Raw genomic sequence first — 22315 nt, 5'->3', positions numbered from 1 at the left:
TTTATTTTTGTGTGTGGTGTGAGGGAGTGTTCTAACTACAATGATTTACATGACGCTGTCCAGCTTTCTCAACACCAGTTGCCAAAGAGACTTTCTTTTCTCTGTTATACATTCTTGCCTCCTTTGTCGAAGATTAATTGACTGTAGGTGTGGGAGCTTATTTCTGGGTTCTCTGTTCTGTTCCATTGATCTATATGTTTTTGTGCCAGTACCATGCTGTTTTGATTACTGTAGCTTTGTAGTCTTGTCTGAAGTCTGGGAGGGTTATGCTAGAAGGCCTTTGAAATTTGTCATCACAATTTACAATTTTAACAGAGTCACAGTGGAACTTATGTTGCTTTGAAATGTGGAATTAAAGTTCTTACATTTACCTAGTACGTCTGTATTGGACATAGTCTATGCTACTATTAATTGGTATTTGTGTAGTTTGGTGCCTTGGCTCCTATAAGACAGCAACTGTGATAAAGTTTTCCTATTTGCCTAATTCTTCTTGTTATTATTTAATAAATGTTTTCCAGTGGATAATGTATAAAATAGCACTGACTAATAAAGGCATGTATGAGGAGGAAGAACTAGTATGTTAATAAAAAGGGCAGATTTTTAAAAAGTCTTTAGGGGAAAATGTACATAGCAAACTATTAGAATTTTGATTATTTCCAATTATGTCTCTTTTCACTTTTTAAGAAAAATATTATAACTATTATGACATATAGTGTTTTAAAAAGTTAAAATTTTTCTTTCACACTAGAGCCATGGATTTATAACCATATCACATTTGAGAAAAGGGAAGAAATCAAGAATATTATATAAAATGGGAGCTGTGTAAATATTTACAATGAAATAAATGACAGTAAATGAGTTGCAAAAAAAAGTAGGAGATATCTTGAGGAAAAATAAAACAATCAGATATTAATCTAAATACATATCTGAATAAATAGCAAGTGTGTGGTTATTATTTTGTTCACTCATCAATTCTTCCATTTGCTCACATTTACTGAGTAGTTAATACACAGAGAACATTAGACTTGGTTCAACATAGGTTAACAATGAAGGCATCAAAATAAATGAATTGCAAGATTGCTGACTATAAACAATATGCACACATGGAAAAGTAAAAGGCAGTGATATATTTACAAACTATTTGCTTTAAAATTCTAAATAAAATAATTTGTAATTTATTCAAGCAAGTGGTGAGTACACTTGTACAATACTAGGTGCTAAAAAGATAAAAGCATAACCTGCCCCTCTCACAGCCAACACAGTAGTGGATGTTATTAACTAAATTATTAATTCTATATACATATATATCTATGTGTATTTACACACACATACACATAGAGATTCATATGAGAGCTTTTTACAAAGTGTAGTGTATAATCTGTTCCTTGTATGAAATGGTGGGGTATAAGTTGTTCAATATAAACTTCACAAATGATCTTGTCATGTACGTGAGTCATGGGTGTTTATCAATGTATCAGGGACAGGAATAATGAGAGTTAATCTATCAAGGGCAAGAATGAGGGAAAACACGACTAAAGAATGAAATCATGGAGTTATATGGCACGTGGAGCTAAATATATATCTAATAAAATAATGCATTTCAGAAATAATAGAGAATATTTTGTAGTCAGATTGATTTGTATCAGATTCAGACAATGCATATGTGAAGTTAAATAGAATGATCTAAAGAGCTGGACTGAGGACAATTAGTATAGAGCCCTGTTTCATTCACAAAAGTAGACTTTGTTTTCATTCAGAATTACTTAATAATTACGCCAAAGTTTTCTGCATAATCATCAGGTAGACTTGTAAAACTTTCTGCTCTTAGCAGTTTGTAAGTTGGTAAATGTGCAGACAACTGGAAGAATTACTGAATTTAATTTTCCCCCCAAATTTTACTATATTTCAAATAATTCTAATCATCCTTTATAGATGAGTAGAACATTTTGATGAAAAGATTTAGAGAGCTAAGGACTTGATTATGGGAAGTTATTTGATTTATTTAATTTAATGCCATTATGCATATAATATAAAAATAAATCATATTTTCTACATGACAAATCCTTAAATGCAATCTGTTTGAATGCTTAATAATGTCACAACTAGAGCATGAATAGCAAATTATATAAATGATACATACCAGAAAATTGATAGCAGATACTGTGACTTGCCTGTTTCCAAATGCTAGAAAGCAGAAGAAGATGTTATGTAAACACTCATTTTTTGGATTGGCAAACTATAGATATAATTCAGGAAAGGTTTATTGGATATCACTACACTCTAATAAACAGTACTATGTGATATGTACTATCTGACCTTTTGGAATGATACTTTTGCAATCTAAAGAGATGACAATATTTTGCTTTCCATGTATACTTATCTTCTAGTGACCTAATGATATTTAGAATATAAATGGAGTCTATTTATAATTTTTATTATTAAACTATTTGAAAGCAGATTCAATTTACCTTGTTTGTCATTTTAAAAGCATATTAGTATGACCTAGTGTGTAATTGCACTCAATAATATCTCTTCTTTTTAAATGTTCAACAATAAAAAGAAAAATGCTAATAATAGTAATTTTTATTTTTGCATTGATGTTTTGCAACAGGCAATATTTTAAGTGTTTTGTATATTTTCACCATAAAAACAAACACATGAAGCAATATTATTGTTCTCACCTTACAGTAAAAAATTATACTTTATATAACTTGCCAAATCATACAAAGAGTAATGAACAAAATGGAATTTGAAACAGAGTTCTAAATTCACCTTGTTTATAGAGGAGAATTTGGAATATACAAAAATAATGAAAACTAAAATTATCTAATAAGCTCATTATCTGTATTAACAGTTGCATTTCTTCTAGTTTTATGTAAATTGCATTTATTTATATAAACACATCTACAAATAAAAATTAATGTAATTACTCATTTTGAATCAGGTTTTTTACGTAAGATTATATTTAAAGACTTTTACGATATTATTAAATATTCGTGGTCACAGGTATGATAGAAACTACATCACAATGTATAATGTGGCTAGTCTTAAAACATTAAATATTATCCAATTGCTGCATAATTAGAATTACTTTAATTTTATAAATAATAGACAGCACTGTTTCAAATATCTTTCCATATAAATCTTTTATTTAAGTTCTATTTCCATGGGCTAGAAACTTAAGAGGGTAATATACTTAAATTTTATATAAGTATTTATGCATGGATATATGTAAAACATGTACATGTATTGGAAGTTTTTTTTTATAAAGTACATATATATTATTATAAAATAAAATATATTAATGGAGACATTTTTGAAAGACATAAAAGTGTAAAGGGAAAATAAAATTCATCCATGGAAAACCAGTTAATATTCGGATTTTTCCCTTTGGAAATATACATATTTGTTATATACTTTTACCATATTTGATAGAATTATTTTATAATCACTTAGTCCCTTAATATTATGTTATACACATTTTGCCATATAATTAAACATTTTTCTCTAGCTAAATCATAATAATTAGTTGGTATTCATCCCTATAGAGCATAATTTTTAAAAATTTGTATCTACTACTAGACTAAACTTCACTAATTCAACACTAGTTTTTAGAAATTTATATGGCAGGCTGTGTGACTGTGGATAAATTAATTATAAATAAACACAAATGCAACCCTTATCTTAATAGAAATTATTTTCTGACAAGGAAACAAATGCTCATCACACGCTAACAAATGAAAGCATGCAACTTTAATGTGTTACTGAGAAGGATCTATGCAATATTTAATATAAGAGCTAAAAAAAAAGATTTGTTGTAATCAGGGAGATCAGGGAGAACTTTGAGTACATGACTGAACTTTTATCTAAAAAAGTGAATAGATATTAACACAGGGATGAGAGGGTTCAGAACATTTCCTGCATCAAGACTGTGAAGATATGTCTTGTTTCCATTTTTTTGTGAGAAAAAATAATGATGTGGTAAAAAGGTACTGGGCCAAAGAGTGTAATTTTAAAGTATTTTTATATTTATTTCCAAAAAAAGTTACAGATAATATAATTTGAAATAAACTTTCTAGAAAAAATGTTAGACACCATTAAAACTTTCTATAATGTTTTTATAATTTGTATAATATTTCACATTTAGATAGGCAAAAATATAGGTCATTTTTCCTTGACTGTTTTTGATACTAAATATTTTTGTATTAAACTTCCTGAACATATTCATTCCAGTTTATGGTTAATGGAATATTCCTGCCATTAGGCAGTCCAATTATGATAATATATTTTTCTTATTTATTTTAAATATTGTTCAAGTATGTAAAGTGACCTCCCTAATGGTATATGCTTTGGAAATACATACCAATATGTTGTTTTTCATTTAAGTACTTTGTGTGTGTAAATGTGCAAATGCTATTTATTTTGTGCAGTCAGATCTGTTGAGAATAGGGCTATAAAAAATGTGAAACTGTTAGTGCAGAGAATACAGAAAGAGGTGAAAAAAAAACCCAGTTGATGTAAAGGGCAAAGCACAATGTAAATTATGACAATATAAAAATAACGGAAAATTAATTATCATATCTGTAGTAAGGACAAAATATCCTGAATTAAACACTTGAGTATGTAAGTCAAAAGAACATATACAAAGTGAACGCACAGAAAAATATGATGAAAAAATTAAACACGCATTAAAAAATACAATCACTGTTTCTTTCTTCTAATTGTGAGGATGAAATGAAGGAAGATTACATTGTAAGCATTCAGGTTTTAAAGAAAATTTTCAAGGGAAATAATTTAAAAATTGGCTCAACTGTTCTACAACTCTTAAGTACCTGAACTTAATGCAGCATATAATTTGAGTACAGTGTTTTAATATAAAGGAATTTTTAACTTGTTTAATTAGTATGTTTGTTTCATTTTCCTTAAATATGATTATTTAATAAGGTTATAACTACTTGGATAAAAAAGCTCTGATATGTACTGTTTACTCTTTTGTCACTTTGTCATTGTCTTTAATGTATTTTTACTTTTAGATTCAATAGTTACTTAGGAATAGGTTTTTAAGTATCTAGTTTTAAAATTTTTGTTTAAAAATTTTTTGTACTTATCTATGTTTTCAGGTTTAGTTCATCTCATCTAAAGATAATGTAGTTTGTACCGTTTTTTTCTTTTTTTTGGATTCCACATATAAGCCTATTTACAAAACAGAAATAGAGTCACAGATGTAGAAAACATACTTATGGTTACCTAGGGGGAATGTGGGGAGGGATAAGTTGGGAAATTGGGATTGACATATATACACTACTATATATAAAATACGTAAGTAATAAGAACATACTGTATAGCACAGAGAATTCTACTCAATACTCTGTAATGACCTATAAGGGAATAGAGTCTAAAAAAGTGTGGATACAGGTATATGTATAACTGATCCACTTTGCTGCACAGCAGAAACTAACACAACATTGTAAATCAACTATACTTCAATAAAATTAATTAAAAAATAAAGATAGTGTAGTTTGTACTAGCTCTACTTTGAAGGAACAGCATTGGATTTTTACAATCTAATATATAATCAAAAATTTTAATCTATAAATTCTAATCAAAGAGTTATAAAAGGGGAAGAACAATCTTTAAAAATCTTAGGCAGAGATAATGAATGCAAGGATCGAACTTTTTGTAGCATTTATGCAGAAAAGTGAAATTCTAAGGAAAAAATAAAACCTAACAAATGTCATAATCACATGACAACTTAGATCCCATTATTTGCCTGCAATGTGGGCTAATTATCCTAGGCCCCTCACCACTATTGCTATAGACTGAATGGTGCCTCTCAACATTTAGATGTTGAAACCACAACCTTCAATATAATGGTGTTTGGAGATGGAGCTTTTGGGAAGTAATTAAGGTTAGATGAAGTCATGAGGTTAGGGCCCTTTTGATGGGAATTAGTGTCCTTAATAGAAGAGATGCCAGAGAGCTTGCTTTCTCTCTCTCCACCACGTGAGCACACAGTGAGAAGGGAGCAATCTGCAAGTCAGGAAGAGAGTCCCCACCAGGGAACCCAATCTGCCAGCACCTTGATCTTGGACTTCCCAGACTCCACAATTGTTCCAGTTATTTGCTGGTTGTGAGTGAACTGAATAAGAGATGTGCAGTTATCAACCACCATCAGATGTCACTGACCATGATGTGCATCCATTATTTATAGAGTGATATGTGGACTAAAGAGCTAGCTGCAAAGTTTGTACTTTGTGAAATTACAATTAGCGTATGTGGTAACTGAATTTGAAGCATGGTTTTAGGGGCTGGTATTATTTTAAAAAACCATAAAAACTGAAATCCATGCATATCAGAGCCATGCAAAGCATGCAGTGCGTGTACATGATACTCACCCTCCACTTGGAATAGGTATTGTAATGCTCTATGTATTTTCACATTATTTGAGTCCTACTTACATCATATTCATTTAAGAGTCTTAAGCACAGTAAAATTAAACTTTCAGAGCCTTATTTTCCTAATATATAGTGGGGAATATTAACACCTACATAATAATATTGTTTCTAATTACAAAAGAAATAGCAATTTTACAGTTCTTGACAAACAGTAAGTGTTCCATAAATATTTTGCATATATGAACACAGTTAACCTCTATTATTTTGTATCAGATATATGAATGTAGCATTTTTCAGAGGCTCCTCTTTTTAAACATACTATGGATAAAAAATATCTTTTAAAAAATTTTTCTGTTCATGTTCTAAACTTAGAAGGTACATCTTCTGTTAAAATATTTTTAAAAATCAGTTAGAGTTTTGTGAGATCAGGGACTTTTCTCCTTCAATATTCATAGTTAATTTGTTAGTATTTAGAAGAGTTAAAGTTCTGAACATTGCAATCATTTACTGTGATTGCTGAACTAGATTTACTGATTTTGGCAAAAACCCTGAATAATGTAATTCTCTGTGTCAGTGCTTCAAGAAAAGATACTAATTTATTTTAATGTCTTTAAGATTTATGTTATTTTATAAAATCTAAAATAAAGCTTGAATACATCATTTATATCCATTTATTTTCAAACTTTATAAACTAGAAATAGACCACAAAAAATAACTCTCAGGGGCTTCCCTGGTGGCACAGTGGTTGAGAGTCTGCCTGCCAATGCAGGGGACACGGGTTCGTGCCCCAGTCCGGGAAGATCCCACATGCTGCAGAGCGGCTAGGCCCGTGGGCCATGGCCTCTGGGTCTGCGCGTCCGGAGCCTGTGCTCCACAACGGGAGAGGCCACAACAGTGAGAAGCCCGAGTACCACAAAACAAAAACAAAAACAAAAACAAAAACCTCTCAGTTAAATATGAAATGTCAACACATAACAATAGGGCTCTGCTGTGTGTGCCTTGTGAGCTGCAGTAAAAGCTGAGAAGAGAAAGATCCACAGAAGATAAAAGAAATGTAATTCTTTGATCAGGACAGGTATGTTTCCCCCAAGATTAGGAACTTAGGATTTAGATTTGGTTCCAGTGTGCAGTTCACTAAATTGCTTCATCTGAGTCAAGGGACAAGACATTTAATAAAGTTATAAATAGAGAACAATATGTCACAGGAAAAAAAGCCTCTATTTTTTTCTTTTGAAGTTATATTTAAAAGAATAATTTAATTATTTTTAAAAATCCTGATGGTTGTACATGATTATGTGATTATATGGCATGCTTCTTTTTCATCTTTACTCTTTCATTTTACTGTCTGTCATTTTGAACGTTTATAATCAACTTACATTTTTTGCTAGAGTTTCTATGGAAAGAAAATAAATCAAAACATGTCAGTCAAATTTGGTCTTTTAAGCCTACATAAATACTTAATGGAGTATTATGAAAGCAATTTAAAATTGACGTTATTTTCTTATTCCTCTATATGTGCCATGTCGTTCATCATCTCTATGTAGTTTAGAACAGAGTTTTGATGTTGGGAATTTAGTATGGGTATAGAAGAATAAATTCTACATACATGGTGGTGTATACCGTGGGTGATTAATGTAGTAGGCAATCCAAGAGGTGAATCCCCAATAAAAGGCACAACTCTACAAATAAAACAAAATAAAAGTTAGGGAATATATATATATATTATATATATATATAATATATATATCACATCATTTGAAGTCACCCCATACATTTATGTGCCACACTGCAGCATTTTGGTATAAAAAATGTTATAAATTTTCTAAGCTAGTTAAATGGTATGTTTCTTCATTCAGTAAAGTAGCATTTTAAAAGTACCTATTTGATATCACTAAGGAAATGCATTTCTTTGCTCAACACTTGTTAATATAAATGAGGATTTAGGATATAGTGAAATGTAACAATGTATTTTATGAAGATTTTCAAGAATAGCTTTTGTCTATCAAGTAGTATATAGGAGTGAAGTAATAAAAATAATAAACAGCTGTTTTCCAACAGTAAATGAATAAAAGAATGAATTATTTAATCATTACTAATAATGTTTTGTGATTGATTATAGAGGGAAATGGCCTCATTTTAGGTGTACTAGGCTATGATGCTGATCTTACATGACGAATTTTAATAACTTCTCTCAAAAGAGAAGCTAGTCTAAATGATTTTTTGAGGTTTGTAAAAGTTCTAGAGTTTACTGGTTTCATTATAATGACAACAATAGAATGTCTGCTTGTTGAAATTCTAAGAAAACAGATATTTGCTAAAATTCAGGAATATTTTAGTAAAGAAATAATTCATTCTGAAACTAAATTTTAAATTGGAAAAAAAATTAAAATAAATTTTAATTTGAATTGGAAAACTGAATTGCACCATGTTATCTAATGTACATTTCCATTTCAATGTTCCAGAACATTTCCCATTTTCTTGATAGTTAATTGATGGTTAATAACGTTTGTATTTACCATTTTGGGGAAGAGCAAAGATATTGTCATTACACTGACACCAATCACAAATATAGGGTGTAGCATCATCATTTTAATCACACAAATATATATTTATAAGAGGGTTTATATATGAGATTCTTCCTCTTCAAGTGGCACTTAATCTGAATTCAGTGCTAAGTATTTCCAAAATTAAAGGTGCCTAAAAGTATGTAACTTGGAACGTAAGGTCATGCCAAATATTTTATGTAATGTTATTGGTTGAGGGCAGCTCCAATGAACTAGATCGCTCAGGAAATGGCATTTCAGGAGCGGAATGTTTAAGATATGCTGATAAAGCTGAATAGAAAAATCTAAGCTTGAGAGAAATAAACATGATTTAATGATGATGTAGATGATCCAATACATAAAATTTCTCAATAACAATTAAAATTACAAAACATATCAGTTCCCACCTTTATCAAATTTTTCAAAGGTGTATGTCCTGCAGAAACCTTGTGAACAAATAAGGTTTCCAAAAGGTATCGGATATAGTGTATACAATGACAGAAGCAGGCCAAGCTAGAAAGAAAATAAAACACAAACACATTAAATTCCCTTACAAAAATCTGGGTCACCTTATATATAAGATATTTTAATTTTTTTTTTTTTTTTTTAGTTTACTACAACTTTCTTTTTCTTTTTTTATTATTTTTTTATGTGGACCATTTTTAGAGTCTTTATTGACTTTGTTACAATATTGCTTCTGCTTTATGTTTTGGTTTTTTGGCCTCGAGGCATGTGGGAATCTCAGCTCCCTGACCAGGGATTGAACCCACATCCCTTACATTGGAAGGCAAAGTCTTAACCATTGGGCCACCAGGGAAGTCCCTTTTTCTTATTTTTGAAGTTACATCTTTTTTAAAATTAATTTTTACTGGAGTATAGTTGATTTACAATGTTGTGTTAGTTTCTGCTGTATAGCAAAGTGAATCAGTTATACATATACATATATTCACTGTTTTTTAGATTCTTTTCCCATACAGATCATTACAGAGTATTGAATAGAGTTCCCTGTGCTATACAGTAGGTTCTTATTAGTTATCTATTTTATACATAGTAGTGTGTATATGTCAATGCCAATCTTTCAATTTATCCTTCCCCAACTTTTCCCCCTTGGTAATCATAAGTTTGTTTTCTCATCTGTGACTTTATTTCTGTTTTGTAAATAGGTTCATTTGTATGCTACAACTTTCTATTTATCAGGAAATATTGTTTCTGGTAACCAAAACACAAGTTTTTTTGATATTTTTATTTTATTCTAGAAAATTTCTAAATTTATTTAATAATAAAAGTACTATAACAACAGTTTCTATAAATTTACTTCTGATGACTCTCAAGATATTTCATAATAATAGTCATTAACTGTATGTTTACATCTGCACAAGGAATATATATATAAATATAATAATTGTAAATATGCTCATTTCAAAATGCCTTAAGACTGAAGCAGAAAATTTACAACTTTAAAAGTATTCAAAACATACTTACAATGCATTTGACATTTTATATAATATCCAAAATACTTTTTTCATTGTCTGATTGTCCTTTAGCAAGTACCATAGACTGAAAAAGTTGGAATTTCCTTTCCTATGGAGTCAATGCAGCTTTTGTTTTGTTTATTTTATGTTTGGTCTTTGACTGCCTAACATATTGCAGTATTTTGTGTTGCTTTGTTTTTGTTGCTATTCTAACATATCACCTCTTCTTGTCATTTATATAACTAATATTTAAAAAGTAAATGTCAAATATGATTTATAGAAGCATGTATTCTTGTGTATATTTAAAATATATTTCTATTAAAATATGCATCTATTTTATTATAAATAAACCTGTAAAACTTCAAAAACTATAATTGTTTTTCAAGAAAATCAATAAGGATCAAAGATTATATACTTAAATGTATAAAGGTTAAGCATAAAAATAAGCATTTCATTTACAATATGTAAAATCAAACATTGAGTCTACACTGTAAGTTTATATTAAACACAACGAATTAATGATTTCTGGTATTAATAAGAATGACTTTAGGGAAAAGAAATAATCAAAAACAAACCAACCTGGTTAAATCATTAGGGAATATATCATTATTCATTAATTCATAAAAATATAATTGTGCACCTATTATGGGAGAGACATGTTCTGTGTGATGTGTATATCTAAGAACAATAGACAAATTCTGAAAGAAGTGAGAAAACAAAGTGTAGATATTTGGGGACAGAGATTTCTAGACAGTAAGAGAAGCAAAAACAAACATCCTGATATAGGAGGTTGCATGTGGGTTCAAAGGACTGGTAAGAGAATCAGCATCTCTCTTAACTTCTTGGTTCTTTTGAAGAATATTTATATAAATACTTGAGTAGTAGAATTTTCCATTTTGTAAGAAAGCAGAAAAATTATCTAATGCCCAGCAATGTAGCAGAGCACTGAATGAGAAATTTTAATTTAAACTATGATTAAATTAGTTCACATATTTAATTTATATTACAGCATTAGGGCATAGATATTAGCATAGCAGCTAGCTATGACTTAATATCTGGATATATACCACTTTGCACATTATTGGACTTTGCACTTACCAAGTTTGATTTCATTCCAAAATATTCTATTTAATTATGGTTGACTTCCCTTCAAACTCAACTCTTTCTCTTTCCAGTGCTAAACTAATTGAACATCCATAAATAGGCTTGGGTCTCTTTTTCCCAAATGTAATATTTGAAAATATCTTATGTTTCATCAAGTAAGTTTCAAGGTATGAGGACTGTGAAAGAAGACACTTTATAGAGCTGCAAGGGAGGCAGTGTACCAGGTTTCTGTTGAGGAAGAATATGAAGGCAATGCTCAGATAAAAGGTTGACAATATAAGAAATTTGCTAACAGTGGACTTTGAATTGCAGAGGGCACAGTGGAAGGATTCCAGGAGTTGAGAAGGGCTCAGGAAAGGCAACAAATAGAAGATTTTAGAGTCTTTTTAGATGGAGTGTGGTATATGAGGGATGACCTGACCTCTACTAGACACTCAAATTTCAAAAGTAGTTTGTGTGTTTGTGTGTATCTCCTCTGAATGATTTAATATAAACTTCACATATTTGCTCCTTAAGAAGAATGTGGAACAGATACATTTATCATTGAGAAGTTATAAAATATGCTGTGTTTGTGTTTAAGAATAATAACAAACTGTTGGTCAATTCCTTTGAGAATGCTGCTGGGGAAAAAAAAGTGTTCTTTTTTCATGCTGTGATATATATCTGGTACACATTATATGTTTGATCTAAAAAATGAGGGCAATTACATTCTCCTATGAACACTCCATTCCAGACTTTCTAAATGAATTGGGCATTCTCTTAACTTAAGAAAAAGAAAGGTAGATTTTAACACTCCAAAAGGCCCTGAGCAACTTGCCAGATACTGACCTGACTATGATCCCTGAGATCCAATCTCCCCTTGCTTCTCTGTGCCTCTACTCTCCTAGCTTTCTGTCTGCTCCTACAAAGCATCAAACTGCTATGTACCACAGATAATTTCCATATGAAGGTTCCTCAGATTTACTAGTTAAAATCTGACACGTCCCTTCAGAAAACAAAGAAAAATGTTCAAACATAACTTTCATAGAAAAGCCCATTTCAGAACTCACATCCATATCAGGTTCCTCTGCTTTTATACTCTAAAAGTGCCTAATATAAAATAAATTTTCATGTAACTGGTTCATGTATTTATTCATACAGAACATTACTATTGAGTATTTTTTATAAATCAGGTAATGTGTTAAGCAGCAAAATTGACTGAGCACCAAAAGACACCCATTACAGAAATTAAACTCTATAGAGGGAAAGACACAAATGACTATGTAAATATATAATTTTAAAGTAATAAACTGTATAAAGGAAAAACATTTTAGTAACGTATTTCTCATTGAAGGAATAGGAATGGATAATACTAAGTAATATTGAGCTCTATTTGAAGTTTGAAAAAAATAAAGAAGAGGGAGGCAATGGAGGAAGAGGGATGGTGTGTAAGGGCATGGTAGGTATCAGGACAAGGGTGGTAACTGTGGCTGGAGTACAGAATTAAGAGTGAAGGAAAGACAAATCTGAGATGAGAAATCCAGGAGTCAAATTATTCTCTGTCTTCTAGCATCCTTATGACCTGAATTTTGCTTCTTAATTCACTTAGAGTTTAGTCATTTGCCCAGGTTCCTTTTTTTTTTTTTTAACAAATTTCTAACTCTACATGCCAATGTAACATCTTGAATGATTATTCTTTCTCTTTAATTTGTTATTTGATATGAAGAGAGAGAGAGAGAGAGGGAGACTATTTCCACAATACGTGAAGAACTATAGTTATATATTCTGCTTTGATAACTGTCCTGGTTAAAAGTAAAATTTAATTTTGTAATTTTAAAACCTTTTTCTTCCAGTTTATTAGTTCAGTCATTATTTCTTTTCTATGCAATGTTGCCCATGTTTTTAGAGAAGTATTAATATTTTGAGTCCTATATATGGCCTCTCAACTTTGTAATATTAAGCTTTTCTCTTGTTGATTGTGATCATAATTAACTGAAATTACCTCTGCTTTAAGGTATACTTAAAGTATTAAGTATATTAAGTAATAGTTCCTGTTTATAAACTTAAAAGTTGGCATGCATACATTACTTCTTGTTATCTAAAATATATTACCCTAAAATTGAATCCACAATAATTGTGTTTACAAAAAATATTTATTAGCATAATGTCTGTGTACTAGTTTGTCTCCTCCTTAATCTATATGTTACATGTATATGTATTACTTACTGTACCACTGGGTGACGTAATCTTCTAGAGCTCTCTTTCATGTCATATATATATGGGATCCTCAAATAAAAGAGGAGATATATTAGCAGAGGTCCTGTGTATTCAGCCAAAAATACCTAAAAAAAGAAGGTGATTTAGATTAAACAGTGCATTTTATAGATATGATTAAGATTTACTTAGGACCATAATAAGCATGTCCACAGACTTAGCCTGCTACGTAAATTGGTGAAATGGACAGGTGAGCATCTATTATTGAAAAAGAACTAAATTAAGTGCTATCACAAATAGCAAGAAGTCTTCCTTGGAAGAATTAACCAAGTGTTAAGGAAAAGGACAATCATAAATGGTTAATTTAATTAAAAATATTGAACATAATGATTTCTTCATAAATAGTACACTGGAATTTTTATTTAATCAAACAATCATAAATGCATTTCTCATGTCTCTCCAGCCCCATACAAATGAATCTTCTGTGTTAACTGTCTTTGTCATTGGATGGAATGGGAAATAGTTTCTCTTTCTTTCTTTTAATCTTTTTATGGCCATGTCATTTTGAACTCAATTGATTTGACACTTATTCAGATTGAAATAATTTACTTCTCATTTTTGGAAATTTTAAATTAATTCTAATGAGTCTGAGTGAGTAGTTTTATAAGATTGACTTCTGAATTCTGGAGCTAAGTGGCAACCATGTATGTGGAGAGAGATATCCAATCTACAGAGACATAATCATAAAAATTGGGAAGATAATTGAAAATGAGACCTTGTGATTGCAGAAAGATAATTGACTTGTTTTCTAATAGTTTTCTGAATCTGGTGACTGTCAATTATTTGGTTTTGTTTTGATGCTAAAACCAGGTTAAAGTCACATTCTGAAAATTTCAGGCAAAAAAGCAAAAATAATTTCCTCTATGTGTGTTCAAAGAGAAGAGAAAGAATACAAATATGACAATGATTAATTCGACTGCCATTACTACTTTGCTTTGTCTTTGCCAATTTTTATCATTTTTCTAAGGTAGGAAACTTGAAGTTGTACATATTTTACTCAAAAATACAGGTGTTCACATTATTAATTATGCTCTTATCTCTGGTGAGAATTTTGTATAGCTACATGGTTAAAATATATGATATATGCACATACATATATAATTACATATATATGTATATATACATACGTATAAATAGCTATTTATACATGCAGGTTTCTTCAGTTATACTTTTTCTAAATGATATTTATTATCTCATGAGGCAAGAAAGACGTCTATGTGAGGGTAAGAACAGTGCAACATCCGATAAATTCAGTATTAAAGCAACATTTTTACTGAGAGAAGAGACTATATTTATTTATGGCATACAACATTCCTGATTATTCAGATATGAAATAAAAATGTTTATCACTTTTTTTTTTTTTTTTTTGGTATGCGGGCCTCTCACTGTTGTGGCCTCTCCCATTGCGGAGCACAGGCTCCGGACACGCAGGCTCAGCAGCCATGGCTCACGGGCCTAGCCGCTCCGCGACATGTGGGATCTCCCCGGACCGGGGCACGAACCCGTGTCCCCTGCATCGGCAGGCGGACTCTTAACTACTGCACCACCAGGGAAGCCCTGTTTACCACTTTTGAATATCTGATAATATAATCTATTAATAATACTCTAGAATAATTAGGATAGTGATTGTTTTATTACAACAAAAAGTTTAAAATATCTATTTCAGTGCCTCTGACCTAGTCAAGTCAATTTTGAGCAAGTTCTATTGTAATATGTCAGAAATGAAAAATATTGTAAACAATAGTTAACCTGACCAAATGTCACTCTTTATTAAGTTAGTAAAAATGTTATCACAAATATGAAACTTTTTTGGATCAGAGAAAATTAAACTACAATCTTGTCTCCATCATCTCCTAAAAAAATCAGGGGAGCCTGCTAGCTTACAATAATATGTTCTAGAAGACCCAGCATTTTATCACAAATATTGTTCATGCTGAAACATGGGGGTTAAAAGAGTACCGAAGTATGAAGGATACATCCGGACCGGAAAGAACTGGAGGATAATAAGAAATAACTTTTAGACAATGCATCTTTCAAGCAAAATGTCTATTTGGGTGCAGATAGAAGGAATAGAGATGTTTGATTATATTTAGGAAGTAATCAGAAAATAGATTTAGAGTAAAGAAAAACAAGAGCCATGTAGAGAAATATTAATAAAACAGACTTCTGAAAAAGGAATTGCTCTTCTTCTACCAAAAAAGAGTAAAAACAAGACTAAAGCCAAAGTAAACATACAAACATATGTATTTACAGGTATACAGCCTAAGCAAAGCAGGTGAATTTACAAAGACTGGGAATTCCATAATCTAAAAGTTTAATAGAGATTCTATATTCAAAATAAGCAGATGCACTTTCTTTTTACTTTGAAGATATATACTACTTTTAAATTCCAATTTACTTCTGACATCAAGTTTTCATGCATCTCCTTATAGAAAGTTCTCTGTTTTAAACTTAGGTGTTGCTTTAAATGTAAAATCCATTATTTCTACTAGGCAAGCTATGTAATTGGGATTTTTGGAGCTTCTGTGGAATATTCAAATTGGTATATATCTAAATTGAAAAGGAAGAAGGCAATAAGCTGTTTAGAGAATATAAATTGAAACATTCAGCTGCAATTGTTGTGAACTGATTAAGACCCTTGTACTTAGACTGCACTTAATGTATTTCATTCTCCCTTATATTTTTTTTAGTCCTGTCATTATTAGGGTGGTGTTGGCTTTACTTATTTTCTAAAATAGCAATTGACAGTCAAAAGCAAAATAAATTGCACATTTCACAGTTGTTGGAAATTGCTGACAAAAATAAAGTAGTGCCAACCTTAATTTTCCAAAGATAGGAGAGCTACTAAGTAAAATTACAAAAACATTTCCCAGTAGTAATATCACTTTTTACTCAGTGAATACTATTGAAGGTAATATGATACTAGAAGGGTTTTTTTAAAAGAAAAAATAACTATTATATGCATAACATATAATGGAGAATTCTATTCCCATGTTATTCAAACAAACCATCCTAATGAGATCAGCAAGAAAAATTGATCGAAATGTTTTTCAGGCTCCAAAGAGCTACTGAGTCACTGAAGAATTAGAATGTGAAGATGTTTTAAGTGGAGCTCCAGAGAAGTGATTGACCTGGGATATGAAGCTTGGTAACAGCCTGATAAAAAGACCAAATCTTTTGAGGGTGCTTGAGAATGGAAGTACAAAAATTATTGCTTGGTATCTTTCAAAGACAGAGGTGGCTCTATAAAATCTCCAGGATTTGGGCTGGGATCTAGAAGAGTTACAACTTAGGAGTGAAGATGAGGCAGAAATAGATCTGTCTTCATAGATACTGAAGCTCAGTCTGAAATCATTTTAATCATGGATTGGAATGAGATGACCTGTACACAATAGTGCCATTAGTCCATCTGCAGAATGATAGATTATCTTTGAAAGACAATAACATCATCCTAGGCCTCAAGTTATCTTTAAATTTATTCACATAAATTTTCCCACACTAAGTCAGAAATATGAAGGTATACAAGGAGTGAAGATATTGTGACCATAACCGAAGGACACTGAAAACAGGAGAACTAAAGATTCACATGACAGAATTATCAGTTAGATTTAGAAAACAATCTTTTAATGTTCAAAGAAAAATAAAAGGTTGAGAATTGAGGCAGATATTTGAAAACTCTGAAAAGTATGAAAACGTAATATAAATCTCAGAAGGAGAATACAAAGAGAATAACAGAGAATCAAAACATGACAAGATTATGCTAATTTTTCAAATTAAATATATATCAAACCATAGACTCAGATAACACATAAACCCAAAGCAGGATAAATAAAACCACAATCATAGCTATGTACACCATAATCAAACTTCTGATAATCAAACAAAAGTAGAATTTTAAATAAGCCAGGGAAAAGACTTAAGGAGTACAGTAGACTTTTCAACAAAAACAATGGGAGTCAGAAGTCAAAATAATGCAGTTTTGTGAAGTAAAGACAAAAATAACTGCCAACATGTATTTTTTTCTGCAAAAATATTCTCTAAGAATAGAAGTTAAATAAGTTCAATAAATACATTTTAAGATGAACAATAATTGAGAGAACTCATCAAAGACAGAACCAGAATAAAGCATTAAAAGTGTTTTTAAGGAAGAAGGATAATGATACCAGATGTAAGCTCAGTATTAGAAGGAAAAACGAAATTGCAGTAAAAAGGATAAATTTAAATAAAGATTGGCCACGTGATATTACAGTAGTGGATTTTAACTTTAAAGTATATAATTAAAATATATCACAGTAATAGAAAATTCAGGAGGAGCCTAAATACCTTAAAGGTATTCAACTCTCTGTGAAGTATTTTCACATTAATAAACAAACAATTTTTATTAGTATTTAATATTTTAAAGATACACATTATAATCTCTTGGTTAATCACTAGAGTTAGTGAAAAATAAGATATAACTACCAAAATACCAGAGAGGCTAATAGAAAAGATAGTATGACAATTAATCCATATGGAGTAAGAAAAAAAAAAGCCAACAATAGATTATAGGACACATGAGGCAAATTAAAAATAAACATTGTTTGACAATTAAAAAATAGATAATTCTTTATAATAGAAAACTATGATTAAAACGTAAAATATTAAACTATTAAACCATTAGAAGAACTCATAAAAGAAAAACTCCTGGGCCTAAGTCTAGGCAAAAGTTTCTTACATATGATAGTGAAGGCAAGATCCTTAAAAGAAAACATAACTAAATTAGGTTGCATTAAAATTGAAAACTTTTTGTACAGCAACAAAAGTCCTGTTAAGAGGGTGAAAAGACTAGTTAAAACTGAGAGAAAATATTTGCAAACCACGTATCAGACAAAGGACTTGTATGTAGAATATAAAAGTTACTCTTAAAACTCAACAGTGGTCCCACAGAAATAAAAATCTATGTTCATACCAACACCTACACTCAAATAGGTAGTAGCTTTATTTGTAACAGCAAAATACTGACAGCTAGTCAAATGTCTGTCAATGGGTGAATAATTAAAGAAGCCCTGTTACATACATACAACTGAGTACCACTCACCAATAAAAAGAAGCTAAGTATTGATATACATGCAACAGGCAGGATGGATCCCAAGGGCACTATGCTTAGAGAAAAATAAACATCAATCAAAAAATATTTGATTCTGTTTATATAGCAATTGCCACATGACAGAATATAGAGTTGAAAAACAGATTGGTGGTTGCCCCAGGATAGGAAAAAGTGTGTGAATACAGAGGGGTAATATGAGGGAGTTCCTTTGTGGGAATGAATAATTCTGTATCTGATTTTGGTGGTGAATACATGAATCTATGCAAGAGATAAATTGCATAGGACTATATACGCACATGAATGAATATAAAAATGGTGAAAACTGAATAAGATCTTTAGTTAATAGGATTTGTGTGATGGGGATTATTATATTATTATAATAAGCCTTTCTCCTAAGTCTTCCAATAAGTTCCATGAGGCAAGAATTTTCTCAATATTCTGTAACAAACTCTTATTTCATGAAAAATATTATTAAAATCTTAATTTTGACTTTGCTAAATTGAAGAGATTATTTCTCACAAAAAGAATACTTATGATAGGGCTTCCCTGGTGGCGCAGTGGTTGAGAGTCCGCCTGCCGATGCAAGGGACACGGGTTCCTGCCCCGGTCCGGGAAGATCCCACATGCCGCGGAGCGGCTGGGCCCGTGAGCCATGGCCGCTGAGCCTGTGCGTCCGGAGCCTGTGCTCCGCAACGGGAGAGGCCACAGCAGTGAGAGGCCCGCGTACCGCAAAAAAAAAAAAAAAGAATACTTGTGATAATGCTTTTATTATAGGAGTACATTTTAATATTTTATGAATGTGCAGGAATGTTATGTGTGGTAAAAATATTGCTTTTATTGTATAATTTGGTTGATATAAAGTGGGTGTGATTGCAATATAATGTGTATATTTTTAGCATTTAATAGGACTGACTCATTTGGAGCAAAAGAGTGTGTGAACCATAGGGTTGATTTTAAAATATCCAGCCTATTTTCAGAGTTCTCTTTGTCACCTAAATGACTTTCTTCCCAAATAAGCTATAATTTTCTAGTACAATTGTCATAGAATTCTACCTTAGCACTTTTTCTCCTCAGTGCTTATCCAAATGCTGCAGCTGGAATTTCTTATGAACTCACAGTTATTGTCACTCACTCTGATACTATTTCTGTAGACAGAATTCCCTTTTCATTATAAATGTGGACAAAGACTCTGTGAATATTTTAACCTTCGAAAATCAAAATCTGCTAGTCTAAGATCTCTTTTAGCAAAGGTCTGTAGATATCACATTTAAACATTAAGCCCTTTGCTTATTTGATGCATGTATTAGTAGGTTGTTTTGTAAACATTATGATATACTTCACAAGGATTCAGAATACTATAAACTCAGTTTTTAGTGCAACAAATTAGTACTCAGAGGCTCAGAAAATCTTGGAAACTAAAGGAACCATTTAACCAAACACACTAAAATAATTATCTAAATACAGGAAGATAATGTATGTTAAAGGAGAAATTGCTGGAAAAGTAAAGCATGTGACAACATTTTGATTAATGAATGTAAACTGGAATTTCTCCTTTTGAGAATTAAATAACAATGTATAAATTATCATGTGTCTGTAATAATTTTAAAAATTGATTGTTTAACTATAAAGGGAAAACTCAAAGCACTATGCTGGCAAAAGAAAGCCATTTTGAATAGAAAATATTAAAAGTAACCATATCACAAATATTAAATAGAAGGTAATCAGAAAAAAACTTTAAAAATCTGAACAATATAAAAATAGGTTTAATTTAATTGAATAATAGAATGATTGCACTGGTCAAAATTATTTATCAGATTAACTCCTTAACTGCCTGTCACTAAATATCACATAGCTTCATAGCTTCTTTCTACTGAAGATATTCCATCCATCTATTCCATTACTCATGAAAATGTCAATACTTGTGAAGTAGTGCAAGTATTTTATGTTTCTTAGTCCTCCTGTTTTTTAATATGGTCTTCATTCTTCTAATGTTACTGGATTCAGTTGCCACCACTTTGAAAACACCTCCTTCAAGAAAGTCAAAAGAATGCCCCACCCCTCACAACACAAAGAAGTCTTACTACTTCACTCTCAGTCTTTAAAATGTCCTCCCCACTGCCTTGGAACATTTTTTATTGAATATTCTCTCTCCACTCTTTCCAAACAAATGGGTCTTCATTATCACGAGGCTCTTAGAAGGAAAAGTTGAAGAAACACTATGTAACTGACAAAGCATAGGGAAAGCAGAAAGCCATCGGTCATAAGATAGATTGACATTTAAAAAGGGATTTATCCTCCTTTCAACCATGTATTTTCATTTCTCCAATTCTTGAATGGAAATTTGGCCACTGGTCATAGTAAGAATGGAAAATTTAAAATACCTTTAGTGCAATATTTTGTTTCGCTATGTATTTGTTTGACAGAAAATGTCCTCTATGTCAACAAATTACGTCAAAATGTGGGACATGTTTATTGCATTTCAAATCGATACTTACTGTAGTCCAACTGACTTGTTGACCTAGGTCTGTAAAATAAAGTGTGACAATGGAGGAAGATGCAACACTTTGAATGGTTATGTAGTCCTTCAAAAAGGGCCCACCTTAAACGACAAGGAAATATCATTTTAATACAATTTCAAGGCATAATGATAAATAATTTTAATGTGAAACCAGTGAAAGCTAAGGATGAATTTTACATAGAAATTGCAATTTACAGTAAATCTTTAAAGTAAGATAACATGAATAAACCCATTTTATAAAATATATCTGGCAAATTTTCAAATACACAGTGGTTTCCCAATGCTATTTAAACAAAGTACAGACTACCACTAGCTACTATCATATTGTGTTCTGAGAAAATGTAATATTAGGTGATATAATAATCAACTATGATACAAGGTATTTTTAAAGTATAATTTTGTGTGTCAGTAGATATCAACCGTTCTATAAATGATTTTATTATAAGATAAATTATTTGGAGTAGAATGATTTTAAAAGTCATTGCAAAGCACCTGGGGATAGGCATGATTCACCTTTTTAAAAGATGGTTATGGGTGCTCTGTGGTAACTGGGAAGAAAGGGAGCAAGATTACTTAGGAGGAAGTCAAAATTCATCAATCAGGGTATGAGGTTTGTTTGGATTAACATGGCACTGGTGGAAATGTTAAAATTTCATCAATCCCAGACATATTTTGAACTTAGCGCAGGTTCAACTTAAGAGAAAAGGATTCAGTGAGATACAGGCAGTGCTTATATTTTTGACCTGAGCACTTACGTGCATTGTAATCTCATTAACTATCATGAAGAAGATTGAGGAAAGAGTGGGATTTGGGGTGAAAATGAAAATTTCGGTTAGGGTGTATTTAGTGTGTGATATCTATTAGACCTGCAAGTGGGAGCTGTCAAGTAGGCAGTTGGGTAGCTCTGTAGATTATTTAAAAGTCATTAAAAGTTAAAGCCATGG

General features: G+C 31.1%; 1 protein-coding gene across 1 annotated transcript in view; it reads right to left on the bottom strand.

Annotated features, from left to right (window-relative positions):
- Positions 1-22315, bottom strand: part of TECRL (trans-2,3-enoyl-CoA reductase like) — a 92241-nt gene that overhangs the window by 18583 nt on the left and 51343 nt on the right. The window contains exons 4-8 of the mRNA XM_029235657.1: positions 21349-21452; positions 13720-13835; positions 9346-9451; positions 8002-8074; positions 2141-2184 (exon numbers count right to left, since the gene is read on the bottom strand). Of these exons, the coding sequence (XP_029091490.1) occupies positions 2141-2184; positions 8002-8074; positions 9346-9451; positions 13720-13835; positions 21349-21452 (443 nt within the window). The remainder of the gene's footprint in view (positions 1-2140; positions 2185-8001; positions 8075-9345; positions 9452-13719; positions 13836-21348; positions 21453-22315) is intronic.

Source organism: Monodon monoceros, unplaced genomic scaffold (assembly GCF_005190385.1).
Source record: "Monodon monoceros isolate NGI ecotype Baffin Bay Population unplaced genomic scaffold, NGI_Narwhal_1 Super_Scaffold_20, whole genome shotgun sequence".
Lineage (NCBI taxonomy): Eukaryota > Metazoa > Chordata > Mammalia > Artiodactyla > Monodontidae > Monodon > Monodon monoceros.
The sequence above is the reverse complement of the archived record's forward strand: the minus strand, read 5'-3'. Positions and strand labels throughout refer to the sequence as shown.